Source organism: Amphibalanus amphitrite, unplaced genomic scaffold (genome assembly GCF_019059575.1).
Source record: "Amphibalanus amphitrite isolate SeventyFive unplaced genomic scaffold, NRLGWU_Aamphi_draft 000100F_arrow, whole genome shotgun sequence".
In the NCBI taxonomy this organism is placed as follows: Eukaryota; Metazoa; Arthropoda; class Thecostraca; order Balanomorpha; family Balanidae; genus Amphibalanus; species Amphibalanus amphitrite.
The window spans coordinates 303,307-318,259 of NW_024881595.1; the positions used below are offsets into that span (position 1 = coordinate 303,307).

At 51.7% G+C, this 14,953-nt stretch overlaps 1 protein-coding gene across 1 annotated transcript; it reads right to left on the reverse strand.

Annotated features, from left to right (window-relative positions):
* Positions 1-3,678: 3,678 nt before the first annotated feature.
* Positions 3,679-14,224, reverse strand: LOC122380518. Its single transcript, XM_043363718.1, has 3 exons — positions 13,963-14,224; positions 8,195-8,254; positions 3,679-6,252 (listed from the first exon to the last, which is right to left on the reverse strand). Exons 1-3 carry the CDS (start codon positions 14,026-14,028, stop codon positions 4,591-4,593), a joined length of 1,788 nt encoding a protein of 595 aa, XP_043219653.1. The 5' UTR covers positions 14,029-14,224; the 3' UTR covers positions 3,679-4,590.
* Between the last annotated feature and the right edge of the window lie 729 nt (positions 14,225-14,953).

Sequence of the window (14,953 nt, forward strand, 5' to 3'; positions counted from 1 at the left end):
CCGTTAGAGCTCGTCTGCCGCCGATGCCGCCCCGGGGCTCGTCTACCGCGGCGCCAGCGCTGCATGCAGAGGTCCGCGTCTCCATGGGAAGGGTCGGCAGACATCCGGCGATGAACCATGCATCAGGCGCCGGGCCGGTGGTTTGGGAGAATGATTGAGCTGGATGTTAATGAATAGGAGTAATGAGCTCATCAGCGACCCACGCCGTACTACATGATTTGCGATGTGATAGTTGCAGCTGCTTCCTTCCTGTGTGTTGAAATTTGGTGAAGTCGCTTCAATAAGGGGTATATTGCAGGGTGGCTGGAAGAGCATGTTTGTTTTTCATACATTAACTACATGTGCGTCGTATCCGATGATCCATAACCCTTCTGAGGAAAAGCTTTCATATCCGTCCTCGCCTGATTCGGTATCAAAGCCTTTAGTCTTCTATATGCTAATTTGTTGACACCGTGACGAGACAAATCGACGGTATAGATAAAAATCTCAAGAAGCACATATAAAGCGTAGAAAATAGAACGGGTACAGCCTTCATAAACATAACGCGCGTCAGTAGAACTATGAATACGAATTCCCCTGGCCCTTGCAGATATCGAGCACGTTTGAGTGTTGGCCTAATCCGATAATTTGACTGCACCTTGTCAGCCCCAAATGGACATCGCACTTGGACCGTATCAGCTTTCACATATCGCGCGCTGTGAATTTCAGTCCTCAGACCTCGGATTTGAGTAGCACCAGCCCCTAAAATGGACCACGATATGTGTCACTTCAAGCCTTTTGTCACGAGCGTGCTGCAGTTGTAAGACATTCAGTGCAAACCGTGTCACGCCACAGACCTTGCCCGTCTACCGTGTTAGCCTACCGATAAGAGTGAACCATTCCGGAGATATCGGTCACCGATTGCGCCGCTCTCACTCGACGCACGCCGGACTCGGAGAGGTCGTTAATCTCTGTCGATCTCCGAGGCACACCACTTGCCCATGTGACCGGAACGCCCCTGCTCGGACAGACCAGCGCGGGTCCTGGAGTTTGAATTTGGTTTACGATCTACCGAATGTAGTCCGTCACACGCTACCGGATAGACATTGGACGCATTAGGATAAAGTATCACTCCTAGTCCCATGTCCTACTGTCATGAAGTGATTTCCAACAATCGAGCCAGCTTTCAAACAGGCTTGGGCACTGGCCGTATTTGATTATGTCTTATTCATGCACATGCATCGATGTAAATGAATAGGACTTTTCCTGTCGGTGGTGAACTGCATCGATGCCATATGTGGCTCTCAATCAGTGTCTTATGACTATACCTGTTCATATATCTTTATTGTCATATTATGTCTTATATAATGAAATAAAACTAAATAAAGAAACAATAAAGAAAACCTTACCGCACCGGGTGAGCCGAAATATGTACCGATGTGTAGGATATACCTACCAAATGTATATAATACTTTTAAGCATACCATTCCCCGTTGTCTTGCTTATGGCTCCAGAGGCGTTTTACATTGGGAAAGTGAAACAATATCTAAGTGAAACGTTTTTCGATTGTAAGAGAGCCTCAGAGCCATCCGTACCGAACAGTACCCTTGCGTTTGATCCTGCTATCTCCCTTCACCGTCCTATCATCCTGATCATTTTATCATATGATGTAACCGTTGGGGATGATTATGTGGCCCCGAGGCTAGCCAGCACTCATATTCAAAGACCACCTCTCTTGACCCCCGACTCACCAATCGCCACCACGATCCAGCCCCGAGTCGGAGAAGGGAGCCCGATGGGGCGATAATATGATGAGACGATGGGCGATGAAGCGATGGTGTGCGGTAGCGCTGTCACCTCTCTTGCCATCGGCTCAGACGGGCAGCGGTTTCCTCATTGAGGCCAGCCATCCGCAGTGGACCCCGTCGAGATGATGATGCCGCGTCTCCACAGGGGCTGATGATGATGAAGATGGTGATGGTGGTGAAGATGAAGTGTTAGAGAGAGATGGTCATCGCAGATAGAGCGGTCAATTCGATACAGCGATATACAGCGGTGGGTGCCAACCCGTTACTTGCGGGCCGCAAGGTAGAGTTTTGCGAGGAGGTGACAGGCGCAATGTGGAGTGGAGTGTGTGCTTAGTTAGTTTAGTGCGTTTAGTGATATTCCCACAGTAGATGTGGCCATCATAACTATGCACAGGCGAGGCTATAACTACAGGCTATAACTATACACATATAACTTGTGAGAAATGACTTCAGTACGTCTTTCCTTCGTCATGACCAAAACCGAGGAAGACCCGATTGTGATTTTGGTTACGAAAGAATGATGGAGGTAGCGGTGATGATATAACGGTGCAACGTGTGTGTCTGGCTTTCGATTTTGCCCACTTTTGGTGCCGAGGCTTATCGATGCGGTATACCATTTACATTTGGCTTGGCAGTTTGCCAATGCGAGCCATTGTTTGCATTGAGTTTGCATAATGGCGAAGGATTTACTTTATATTCAGTTGGTGACCTGTCTTAAGAGATGTCGCTTGCCTAGTTCCCCAACGGGTTTCCATCTTGAGAAGTGTATTCTGTCTCCAGTTGAAACTTTTACAGCTGTGCTTGAAGTATTTCCTACGGATGGCAATATAGCAACCGTAATATTATTTTCATGTTGCCCAGTCTTAATTTGAATGGTGACCAGAATTTTCTTCCTAGCTCCTAATCATCATCGTGCTGACAGTGCGTCGTCTTTTTTATAGAATACTTCTGCTCAGATGCTGCTGCGTTATGCAGATACGGCAGGTGCCAAATCACTTTGTTCTTTTAACAACCCATCCAATCAATAAGCATAATAGGCCTCATAACAGACGTCCATAAGCGCCGCATGCGTCCGGTTCGCACGGTATATACCGCGGTCACCGGGAGAGCAGCTGCAGGGTGCAGCCAGAGCAGCCCACACTGTATCTCCCGGGTCAGGCAACGGTACCGGTGCCAGTGGTAATCTAGTGACCGGGCGGCCGGCAGAGAGAGGCCCAGCCGACACCTCCAGCCTCCCTGGTGACCTGATTCGGAGCTGACCGGGACGCGGAGAGCCCGCCGCCGCCGGGGGTTGAACTCGGAGCGGGAAGGATGTCGGTGGTAGCCAGGTGTGGCGCTAGGGCGTGGTGGGTTATGATGGGAAGCGTGCAGGTATGTAGATCGACTTTGAGGTGCAGCATTTTGATGGATCGGCTGACTGGATATTCATAAGGAATACTCTATGCATTGTGATTGTTCTGATTGCTTGATTGCTTGCTTTTTATCACTTTTTATCCTGTATTTTCGACCAGCGAAAACTTCAATTATGTAGTTCATGAGGATATGAGACTTTTTCTGCATTTTTTTTTCCATTAGGCATGGCGATGTCTAGTTTCTGTGTGAGGGTTACTTATCCCGATGATGCATATTTACATGTTTATTGAGCGCTAATACCTACCTACATAGGTATATGCTGCAGAGTGGTCAGTGTATGTAGATCTCGACGAAATGATGGCTATTTCTGAAGAACCACTTCCGGCACTCCCTATGTTCGCCTAATATGATCAGTTAGTTTCTCTTTGGGAGGTGCAGTCGCACAGTGACACACCTGTGTTTTCACTGACTGCCTCGCCCACAGCTCTCCCGTTCATTTCAATCTCAGCGTTCCCGCAAAACCGCGAAACCATTCCCATCTCATGTGTGGTCTGTATTTCGTCATCGGTAACACCCAGTCACGAAACTGGCGCGGTGAGCGGCGCCGGCGCCACCCGGTGACCTCTGTGACCTCCCTGTCGCCCGCGGCGCCGGACATCGGGTCATTCTGTACACATAGACCGTGAGAGTCGGCCGCCCCCGCGCTCCCAGCCCTCCGCTCCGCCCCCTCTGACAACACAGGTGACGTCATCACCACATGGGTGACGTCACTACTACGGCGGCGGCGGCGGGCTGAAGACATTCGCAGCGGAGTGGGTCAGCGTCACGGTCTGGCGCATCTGGCCCCATATCGGACTGGAGCGCCAGGCACGTGCGAGTGATACGCGCCGGACACCGGTGACCCGTTTCACCGGCCGCGGACTACTGCACACTTCCCAGAACGCGCCGGTCGTGTCCTAGGCTATAACAACAGGCGGCTGTGCGTGGAAGCATTGGCGAATTTCGTGCCTACGCGGAGCAATATGAAAAACGGTAACGCGTGATAAATAAATACTGAAAACATCGGTATGCACAACAATCGACACTCAAATCATCTACCAAGCAGTGCTTAGTCCGTAACGCCTTTCACTCATTCCAATGTGCTCGGTCGCTTTCTAAGATTATTACACATCAGGGTGACTTAGAAAGACGGCGAGTAGTCCCTTCTCTTCACTGCGCAGCTTTGTCTGTGGGCAGCTTGTTTCGGGGCAGTACGGGTGAACCGGAACAGGGCAGAACGCGAGTGGAAGCCGCTCGTTGAGTGGATGGGTCGCTACCACAAGGCCACGTCTGCCTGCTTGGTCCCCAGAGATAGGCGCGTTCGCCCTCACTCAGAGTGGCGCACGCTCTCTGCGTATGGCAGCTCACTTGCCGCAAAGTCTGTCCGATAACCTCTAGTGAACCCGGGCGCTCAATCGGCGCCCTTGATGAACTCGGGGTTGTCGATGCCAGCAGCGAAGACGCTGGCCTTGGCGCCGCCGACAGCGCGCACCCTCGAGAAGAGGAACACGGAGACGATGCAGGCGACGGCCAGCACGAGCAGCAGCATCACCAGGCCGGCCACGAAACCGGGCACCGACATACAGACGCTGTGGCGGCCGGCGCTGGCGCGCGACTCCGACACCACCACCGTCTCGTTGTTGGCGTTCAGGCTGAAGGCCACGTCGCCAGGAGCCACCACCTGGATGATGCGCTCCGTCTCGACGTCGGTGGTGGCCTCGCGGCGCTGCACGTGCCGCCGCCGGCGCTCGGAGCTAGAGTGATGGCTGGCCTCAGCGGCTTGCCGCTCCAGCTCCTCGTCGCTAAGCGCGCGCGGCTGGCCCGAGAGGGTGTCGCGGCGCGGACCCGACTGCTGACGGCGCAGCGGGTTGGAGGGGAACGAAGAGGCAGGAGCGTCGGGCCGCGCGGCGTCGCCCTGGCGGTGCTGCAGCCGGGACGGCAGGTCCACTTCGTTGGTGTCCGCGGGGTGACCGGCCACGGTGGCGTCGCGGTCGCTGCCGGCTGCCTCGTAGTCCCCGGCCGGGTGGCGCGGGGTCAGGTCGTAGCCGAGGGATCCGCACGCTGGCGGCGGGCACTGGTAGCGGCACACCTGGATGACGCACTGGAAGTGGACGTTCATCGAGTCGGGGAACTTGAACGCCTGGAAGTAGGCGTAGGATACCACAGACGCCGACGAGCCGAAGTTCTTGATTTTCTGGAATTTGGACATTACCTTGGGTCGGGTCACGCAGCCGTTCTCATCGACCAGCTGAATCGGAGCGCGGTGACCGTCATGGGCAACGCAATTGCGGACCAGCATGTCGAACTTGTTCTCGTCGTCCTTGATGGCGAGCACCATGGTCATGGTCTGTCCGATCTTGACGATGCCGGACACCTCGGAGGCCCAGGGTCCCTTGCCGACCTGGATCTGCATCCAGCACTGGAGGTTGTCTCCGAGGAAGTTGGCCGTCACCGCGTTCAGCATGTCCACCTGGAACGGCTTGAAGGTCACCTTCTTCTCGTAGTAGTCGTACCAGGTGCAGCGCAGCTTGCGCGCCTGATCCCAGACCTCCTGCACCAGCGGGTCGTACTGGATGATGATGGTGTTCTCCACAAAGCTGCCGGTCGGGTTCGGCTGGCCGTAGCTGCCGCTCTCCGAGGCCGCCATGCCGCACGAGTTGAGGTAGATCTCAAACTGGGCGTTGAGCGCACCCGAGCCCGGCTGCATGTGCACGCAGTTGCCGTCCGAGTAGTGTCCCTTGCTGAAGATCATACCATAGAACGGACGGTCAAAGTCGACGTTGACGCGCATGCTCGACTTCTCACACTGCACCTCGATGTTGAGGATCTTGGGCATGTCGGGTGCGGGCAGCAGCCACGGGTCGGCTCCGATCCCGTTGGCCGGCGGGCCGTAGCCGTCGCCGGGGTGGGCGGGAGGGCCGAACGGCGGCGGTCCGTACGAGAGGCCGCCCAGGAGGGGGCCGCCGCCGCCGGCGCCGCGGTGCTCCACGGGGAGGTGGGCAGACAGCAGGTCCGGAGAGCCGTCCAGGTCGTGTGTGGAAGCCGCATTGCTGACGTCATCGCTAGAGGCGAGCTGGTGGAGGAGAGATGGAGGAGCGTTAGACATGTTTGCAGACGGCCAGCTCACGCCGAGTGAAATATGCGGTGGTTTTAAACGACTGATACGGGAATTAATGTCGTTTCAGAGCTATGTAGCTCCAGAGCGACTGCAAATTTATGGTGCTTTGATTGTCGATTATTTTCCAATAGCTGTGAACGTAAAATTTGACAGCTTCAAATCTACCACGCACCATAGTTTGATAGTTGGCTATCAATTTGATATCTCGGTCAAATGCTACCTAAACTTCATATCATAGGTATATCGTGGCATGATACAGTCCAAAGCTCAAATAGGCTATTTCTATCGCCATGCCTGTCATGTTAATTCAACGTAGGAATAGCGGTTATCATCTTCATCATTCAACATGTTCATTCATGCGCTCATCCTCAACAGCATCCAATTCGGTGTCGGGATCATTAACTTATCTCATCATTTCCGAACATCCGCCAACACAACTAAATAAATTATCTTTTACGCTCATCGTGACCCGGGCACCTCTCTGGGTGGTTTTTGGATTCCAGAGATGATTAACTGACCGCGGCCCACCTTCGGAGCCCGCTCCTCGATTACTTGTGGCCGGCTAATGGCGCTGGCCGTTGTTCTGACGCCGTGCCGGCAGAGGATTACCGGCCACGTCACCGTTACTGCGCCGACGCACTCGGTACTCGAGAGGTGCCGCACTCGGCACTCAGAGGCGCCGCACTCGGCACTCAAAGGCGCCGTTTTAAGAGCCGGCCGGCCGAACTGGCTCAAACGGACCGCGCTGTGGCTGAGACACTTTGCCGACCCGAGTTACCGCCTATGGCAGTTCTACAGGGAGGGGCCGTTGGTCATTTGAGACAGCAGCTCTAAGACCACAGACTGAGCACAATCCGGTAGCGACAGCTGATGGCCATTTGGTCAGTAAGAAAAACCGACGCTGGCTTTACCAGAGCCTACTGGTGTGACCCATGTCGACCGACAGACGTGGCCGTGCCAGGTATGTGGCCTCGGGAGGCGTCAGCCGGCTGGCGGACGGCGCGACGGAGACGGAGCGACGTTTGTGGCGCAGCAGGCACGACGTTTGCGGCGCGGACAGACGGTGTCAGTGCTGGCCGGGCACCGTTACAACGAGACAGCCTGCCTCCACATGCTGCCTTGTTTGACGGCAGCTTGTGTTTAACGAAGCCAAGTGACCTAATTGTGTGACGGGGAACTGCTCACGCGTAATAAAAACGACCGATTCGTGAGATAAAGAAGCCGATTATAATATGAAATGCTCGCTTTAATGGCTTCTCAATATTATTCATTACCTTAAAACGTATCCTGCTCACATTATGACAGAATTAATTTGAATATTTAAATATTCCTAGATCCTATCAAAATCTTGCATTGAGAAATAAGCCCACTATCGCACAAGCTTGGGGCCATGGTAATTGACTTCTTGGTCTATCAATGGTCTATCAAGAATGGTCGGTCTTGATACCGGTACTACTTGTTCCTTTTCATTTCACCAGTCCAAGACAAGTTTCCTTTTGAGTCTCTTACAATGCCCAACCCACGTTTCGCAAAACATGCTGCTCCGCTCCACAAAGACTGAATAGACTGCGACTTTCTCGCACATCCCAGTTGTACAGCTTGACTACTAGCCCAAATCATGATCGGCAAAATATAGTTGCTCACGACCGTCCAAAGCAGAACCTTTTTACTCTCATCCGTCATTATAGTGCACCAATCCAGTTAAACGCGATAAAGGGCTTCTATCACGTTTTTAGTGAGCTTAGGTATGAATTGTCATTAGTGCTGGAAATAATAACGAACAATTGATAGCAGAAAGGCTTTAATCTTTAAGAAGAAGGCAGTGAAGTTCATCTTCAGATATTACCAATTTTTCAGTTAATGGCCATAGCATCGGCGTTAGGTAGGTATATCTCACCTGAAGCAGAAGAATAAGTCCCGCAGCTATCCTGAAGGGCGTCATCTTTGGTGAATTAATCTGTAACAAAGAAGAGATTCTGGTCACATAATGATACGGTTAATACCATACGACATCGAGGTGACTGCAACAAATCTACATTCCAGCTGTGTCACTGTTGCTCATTTTGATTCTACGCGTATTTACCAACACTGTCCCATAAACTTCAGATCAGGATCTCTTCGCTATCGATCACTCCACTGCGGCAGTGGCCGACATATTTTGAAGAATTTCCCCTCGGGCGACCCCGGCGGCGTCAGCACCCTCCAGTCTCTCCAGCGCAGTCCTCGGCCGCGCGCTGCCCGCCGGGTCCCGCCGGGTCCCGCCGCGTATTTGGGCCAAACAACATCGGGTAATTGTCACCTGCAGCCACCACTGACCAACAAACAAGGCTGGACAGGTCAGCGGCGGAGCGGGAGACAACGGTGCTCTCCCGGAGCTAATCACTGCTCGCTTATACCCTGTCTGACAGGGACGTCACAGGGCAGTGACGGTGACCCATTGGGGGAGAGAGAGGGGAGACGGAGGGGTGACGGCCGCGGACCGGACCGTCACTCTCACCGTCACGCTGGCGGCCGTTGGCGGCGTCACGCGTCCGTTACCCGCATGTGACGGCGCCCGGTGGTGCCGGCCGGCGGGAAGTAGGCCACAGAGAGGGGAGCCGACCGGATTCGTCCGCGGAGCCGACCGGATTGGTCCGCGGAGCCGGCCGGACGGGGGCTGGGTGGGCTGAAGGCCGACACGGGAAAGCCGTTGGGAACGGATTAGCGAGGATCCGAATTTCCGTTGGAAGAGAAAGTGAAATAGATAAAGGTGTATGTTTTAGATTCTGCTGACATCTAGCAGCTCGTGGATTTTGTATGACATTGATTATAATCGAATGACGGTTATTTCACAAAACTCATTCATTTTTGTGATCCGCAACCGTTCATGTCCTGCTCAGTGCACGATCGTTGATCTAACGCTGCCTTTCATAAGCGAGTGTTTGAAACGTCGTTATCATTTCAGGCAGCTCGTTTCACCAATGTGGGTGCCGACAGTTGACAACCAACATAAGCCATTACCGGGCGCTTAACGTCACATTACGACTCCCCAATCTCCCAGGATGTCGTCACATGGCAGGGAACGCGCTAACCGGGCGCCGTCCCTCCGATGTTGTATCCGCCCGACACGGCTGACAGGCGCCGCCTTCGAGGGACTGTGTGTCACTACTGCCAGTCACGCTACGTCTACCGTGACGCCTGAGGCAACGCCCGAGCCGAAGGCTGTTTGAAGCACGACCGAGCACAGGTCATGTGTTAGGCTGAGATTGATGTCATATTCACAACAATTGCACACGTTTTGAAATAGGTGTGGTTGCATCATGATTGTTGCAGGGTTGGTGCAAAAGACACCAAGCTGCGTCCAACTAGCCGTGAATTATGCTCGTGGATTAGCGTTGCTGCGCGCGGAGGGCCGCCGCTGCTCGCCGCTGCGTGGAATGGAAACACGCATGGCCGCGGGGAGAGGGCGAGACCGACTGGCCGGCACGGTCGGCCGCCGCGCCGTGACCCGCTCCACAGCCGTGACACCCACCGGTTTCCCTTTTCTAGCCGGCCAGCAGCGGGCTCGTGTCCCCTCCCCTTCCCCCGGCCCGGCCGTCCGTGTCCGGTTCTCCAGTCTCTACACAGGGCGGTACGGTGTGGGACTGGGGACGCCGCAGGGTGATGACTGGGCCAGTAGAGTTATGTCTGTCATTCAGAGGTCGCTTTCAGTCACGGCGCGTTCATTACGGTGACAGTGCAAGTAAGGTCCCGGGGCCAAAGGAGGCACGACAGTGAATCGGTGCTCAGCGACCAGAAATGTGTAATGACGTTTGCTGCAAATACGGCTAGCATTGTATGAATCATTTTAGATTCGAAAGCGTTTTCAAGTTTGACTTGGGTTGTTTTCATTTCATAGGCAGAGGGAATCAACAGCGCCTTTTTTGATAAAACTTGAAGATTAGAGTGCAGTATCTCCATGAGCATCTGATATGAATAAAAAGTCCAAAAGGAATCACACCTGAGAAGCGATAGATTGTTAAATGTCCGCATAACTAGTATGCTACATGGTCATGTCTGCGGCGTGCTTCATTATCCAACGAATAAAGAAGCGTACTTAATTTCCAAATCAAGTCACAAGCCTGTTCCAACACTAGGAACATTGTTCCATTGATCTAGTTTTTCGGCCTTGTTATAAACTTTCCAGCAATCGACGTCCGGTTCCGCTGTAACAAAAACAGTGGGGCCATCCCACGCACCACCCACCAAGCGTGTCGAACCGTCCTCTCTCTCCCTTTTCGGAGCTGGACGGTCCGGATGGGAGTGCCACTTCCTCTCTCCTCCCACTCTCTCTCCGCATGGGGCCTCGCTGAGATGTGGGTTATGTTACCGGCTTTCCATATATCAACTAGAAGTCACACCCATCCAGGCGCTCAAAAGTCACAGTCTGCCTCCGACGACGACTAAGCACCAATTCTGACTGAATCTCTATCAGCCAGTCTGCTCAATCAGTCCAGTCAGTCATCAGTCACATTCTCCCCAGCAAGGAGCCTGAGCAGAGGCAACACAGACTGACTGGAGCTCCTCCAGCTGGCGAACCATACCGTGTCGTACAGCGTGGCCGCTTTGGATAACGGAGAACGCCATATGGTCGATCGACGGCTATTGCTTTACAGAGCCGCGCTTTAGAGAAACGGTGACACGGTTTGAGACAGTAAAGGAGACGTAACGTCACCGGCTGTGGCTGAATAAGGCGTCCAAAGATGAATGAGATTCACGTGTTATCAGATTTTTACTTTACTTATCAAACTATTTGTTATGTTGAAAGAGAATGCTCAGTGGGTATTGCGAGAAGTTTGTCAGAGTGCACGGTTCCTGGTAATTGAATAATACCAGCACCGTTACCCACAAACTAAGTCTGGCACTAGTTAGTTCAGCATGGCTAATTTAGCAACAAGCGGCGTTTGGCCGAAGTAGTGAGCTCTAAACCCGACCCATCTCGCGCTCCAGTTCCGTCCTGCGGTCACTCTCTGCCCGGGGCTCCACGGCCGGCCGTCTGTCATCTCGCTCGGACCGCTGTCGTCTCCACCGACTCTGCTTGCCGGAGAGGAGTACAGTTAGCGGAGTGAGGTCCAATGCACGCCAACCGGCGCCGGAGTACCGTGGGAGCGTCCGGCAATGGGTCGTGAGCGGTCGCGGCTGCCAGCTCTGCCGCCCGGGAGGCACAGAGGTGACCGGTACACCGTCTCACCGAGACTAACCACCAGTCTCGCGTGGCGAGGGCAGCGCGGGTCAGCGGCGCGGCGGTTAGCGGCCGTGGCTGCGGCGTCCCGTGGGACCATGTGCAAACGGATCACACCGGGAGAAGTAGGACACACGACCGGACACGAAAACGTGCCGATGTGGTTGGGACCAACAGACATGGAAACAGGACTCGTGAGCAGTCAGACCGCCCGGGGTGAGAACGTTCGATATTTCAATTTCATGAGTGAAAGATACATAGGCGTGAAGCTGATCGTTAGAAAGTGTGTGTCTGTCGATTTGATTTGAATAGTAAAGCTGTGAAATTTCTGAGAACGACAAAAAAAACATTCAGCTACATTTCGTCGAGATGAGGAGCGGTTGACAGTCGGTTACACCGGCGAACAGGCTTGCTCAGCTCCACGACCAGACTAGCTTGCCGCAGCGCTGTAGCTCTCCGGTCCACTGGGCACAGGTTCAGTATCTGGACCGTCTGTCGACATCTACTGCCCCAACTGCTGGCTGAAAACTATCAACCGTTGACTGCCGATTGCTGCATGCTCAAAAGATACTGCTATCTGCGTGAGCCTCATGTCATTCAAGGAACAAATTTCGAGTGAAAGCGTAAAGTCTGCGTCGGCCATCTTCTTACTTTCATCACTGTAATCGCCATTTTTTCTGAAGACAATGCGACCTCTGACACCGTCTACATTACCCACACCGTCACCACAGCCGTCTGCTGACTGCAGCGGGTCCGCACCGCCGTCCGTTTTCTGCGGCGGCACGGCTGCAGCGGCGACCTCCCGGCCGTCCGTACAGCGGTGGGAGATGTGCCAGTGAGATGGTGCGCCGGACCAGCGCGCGCCGGACCCGCGGGAACCGTTAGCGCGGCACAGTGGCCGACTGAACAGGATGACCAGATCGCGCCGCGGGCCGCGTGAGCAGATCGCGCGGAGATATAGAGAGGTGGCGAGATTATGGAGAGATAAAGGAAGGGTAGAGAGATCATTGGTGATAAGACGTGAATGAACAATTACAATATCGCTGGAGAGGGCGAATACATATACGAATACATACAGGGAGTGATTGACCGTAATGCAAAATGGGTCACTAAGCGACCGAGAAAGCGATGGGCATAAAATTAGATCACATGTGTTGTGTGAACTAAGCGTGACCCGAATATGGTAGGGAGACGAATCACGACTGATGTACTTATGCAGTTGTTATTGTTGTCATATGAGCGAATCACAATTTGTATGATGTGGGGAAATATATCATTGTTGGGCGGAATGCAAAGTGAATGGACAAAGATGTGAGTGAATTGGAGGGCATGGTATCAAACAAATAGTCAAGTCTGCTAGCCTACTTTTAGGAAAAACCGCTAGCGCGAATGGCACACATACCTACCTAATACGAGTAATGGCATACCAGAGGCAAATCATTTGTCGCCCATCACATTGTTTTTGCACTCCCGGATAGGTACTGACAGATGCAAAGTGTCTTTTTCAGTTTTCGTGCAACACTGATGAATACAGTTATTATCAGAACGGGTTTTGAAACATATTAGGTACACGATGTCTTTGGCAACGCATACAATACCTATGTAATTATGGCTCTTACATTATAGCTTATTTTCAAAAAGTGTGAAGTTTTGTAGCTTAGAGGTAAGCAATAACATTTTTTTCGTTTTACCTTTCGAGGCTGTAAGTCTCTGACTTGGGTTCAGGTAAATTCATGACCTTATTGTAATAAAACAAGAAAAAATGAGCAGATGCTTCTACTTAAAAAAATAAATAATCGAGCCCATACCACGAGATGTTTTCAGAAGCATGACTTTACCCATTAGTAATGATCAGGCTGCAGCTAGTTATGGTGGCCAACGGTCACTTGATAGGTCAGGTTCAATATAATAAAAGTCATAAACCGTTTTTGTCAAATAACGATTGAAAGAAAGGAGTTACCTACATACAAAGCTTGTAGGGATGGATGCAGGTTTCAATGTCCACAGCGTCTCATCACTCATGATGCGCAACATGATCAATTATCATATTATGAGTTAAAAAGTATACTTTTGCCACTTCGCTTAGTTCTTTGTTTTCAAATGAATGAATTGCTCGTACGTGGGAACCATTTACCTTTAGCCTTCTCATATCTGCAAAGAAAGTGTGACCTTAGCATTTTCGAGCATCTTTCAGATGTCTTTAAAGTGTAAAATATTTAGGCATAAATTGACATTTACTATGTGTTAAGTCTCGGTTGCACCTTTCATGCGACTAGCACAAAGCAATAGCATTGCGGTTACCTACATTACTTTTTAGACTTGAGAACTTAAAACTAAAGACGTTATTTCAAGATAGACTGGCTCTTGACATACGACACAAACACTCGCGGTCACAAGCACACACTCCCGTCCACCACCTCAGGTATAGAGCCAGCAGACACAAGTCGAGTCGCCGAGTCACTCACCGGACGAGTTCCGATCAGCTGTTCCGTTCGACTCCGGCGGCACTGGGTCGGCTCACCACTGCGCATGCGCACCACGCTCGCCACAGAGACCACCTCGCGCCGACGGCCGGACCCGCACTGGCTCGAAGTAGGTTAGTAAGGTAGTTTTATCCGGCTCCGCGGCCGCCACTCGCCGGCACTATCGATCCGGTGCCGGCATCATGCACCCTTCCTACACGCGCAATCGAACGGCGAAATCCGGCCGCATTGTTGGAATTCTGCGAGAAACATCGACTTTCGGACGTAGGTAATCTGATGATATTTGTGTTGCAAGATTGTCCAAAGGGCTTCATAATTCATAGTTCTAGTTTATTTTAGTGAAACGTTTTGAGATGCGGGTATTTTATCGTTTTCACTGCTGCTACTAGTTTGCAAAACTAATGACTGGTACAGTTCTACACAATTCATCCTAAAATGATGTGGGATTTCTGCGATATTTTTTTTTTTTTTGGCACCATCGAGAACCATTTAACATATTAAATTTTGTCAGCATTTGAATGTTTTTATGGGCTACCAAAAATGATTCAGGGACAGGTCTTGTCTCTCTCATTGCTTGATTATTATTTTATATACGATGATGTTTCGAAAATGTTGATGTTTCTTGACAACGACCTCGATGCGAAGGTCGAAAATTCGAAACGAAAACAATAAACGACTAGTAGCCGAAAAACGTACCTACCTTGAACTATGTTGTACCTAGCGTACCTAGTTTGAATTTATAGTCACCGTGGTAATTTGAGATAAATTTGTTTTTGCTTGGCAAGGTCCTGTCCTATCAATACAACAACATACCCGTGACCATTTTCGATGAAATGTGAAAAGTTTGTTTTTGCAAGGAAATCCATTTTTTACTAGAATAAAACGTTAGGTCATGACTATTCAGATAATGTGATGGTGACTTTGAATACCCCTTCGGGTAGCTATGTATGTCAGCATGATCGTGCTAACCATA